This window comes from Propithecus coquereli, unplaced genomic scaffold (assembly GCF_000956105.1).
Source record: "Propithecus coquereli isolate 6110/MARCELLA unplaced genomic scaffold, Pcoq_1.0 Scaffold1334, whole genome shotgun sequence".
In the NCBI taxonomy this organism is placed as follows: Eukaryota; Metazoa; Chordata; class Mammalia; order Primates; family Indriidae; genus Propithecus; species Propithecus coquereli.
In genome coordinates, this window is record NW_012137570.1 from 8,816 (window position 1) to 9,231 (window position 416).

The 416-nt window shown below is 36.1% G+C and overlaps 1 protein-coding gene across 1 annotated transcript in view; it reads left to right on the plus strand.

Annotated features, from left to right (window-relative positions):
* Nucleotides 1–26: 26 nt before the first annotated feature.
* The window catches only part of LOC105805789 (cadherin-19-like), a gene marked incomplete at both ends in the record, with an annotated part of 24,352 nt that continues 23,962 nt past the window's right edge, over nucleotides 27–416 (plus strand). The window contains one exon of the mRNA XM_012638744.1: nucleotides 27–321. Coding sequence (XP_012494198.1) covers nucleotides 27–321 — 295 coding nt within the window. The remainder of the gene's footprint in view (nucleotides 322–416) is intronic.

The following is a 416-nucleotide window of genomic DNA, read 5'->3' on the forward strand; positions in this document are numbered from 1 at the left end:
TAAATTATCCCTCTTTGTGTTTGCAGCTAAGATCTGATTTAGACAATGCAAACAACTCTTTCCAGTACAGACTTTTGGGAGATGGAGCTGAAAGTATTTTTACCATTGATGAAAGAACAGGTGACATATATGCTGTTCAGAAGCTTGATAGAGAAGAACGATCCCTCTACATCCTAAGAGCCCAGGTAATAGACATCACTACTGGAAGGGCTGTGGAACCTGAGTCTGAGTTTGTCATCAGAGTTTCGGATATCAATGACAATGAACCAAAATTCCTAGATGAACCTTATGAGGCCATTGTACCAGAGATGTCTCCAGAAGGTATTGCATATTATTTACATCAAAGATATATTACCAATGAAAACAGATTTAAAATTTCAAGCATATATTTTGGAAGTGAATTATTTAAAGTTCTA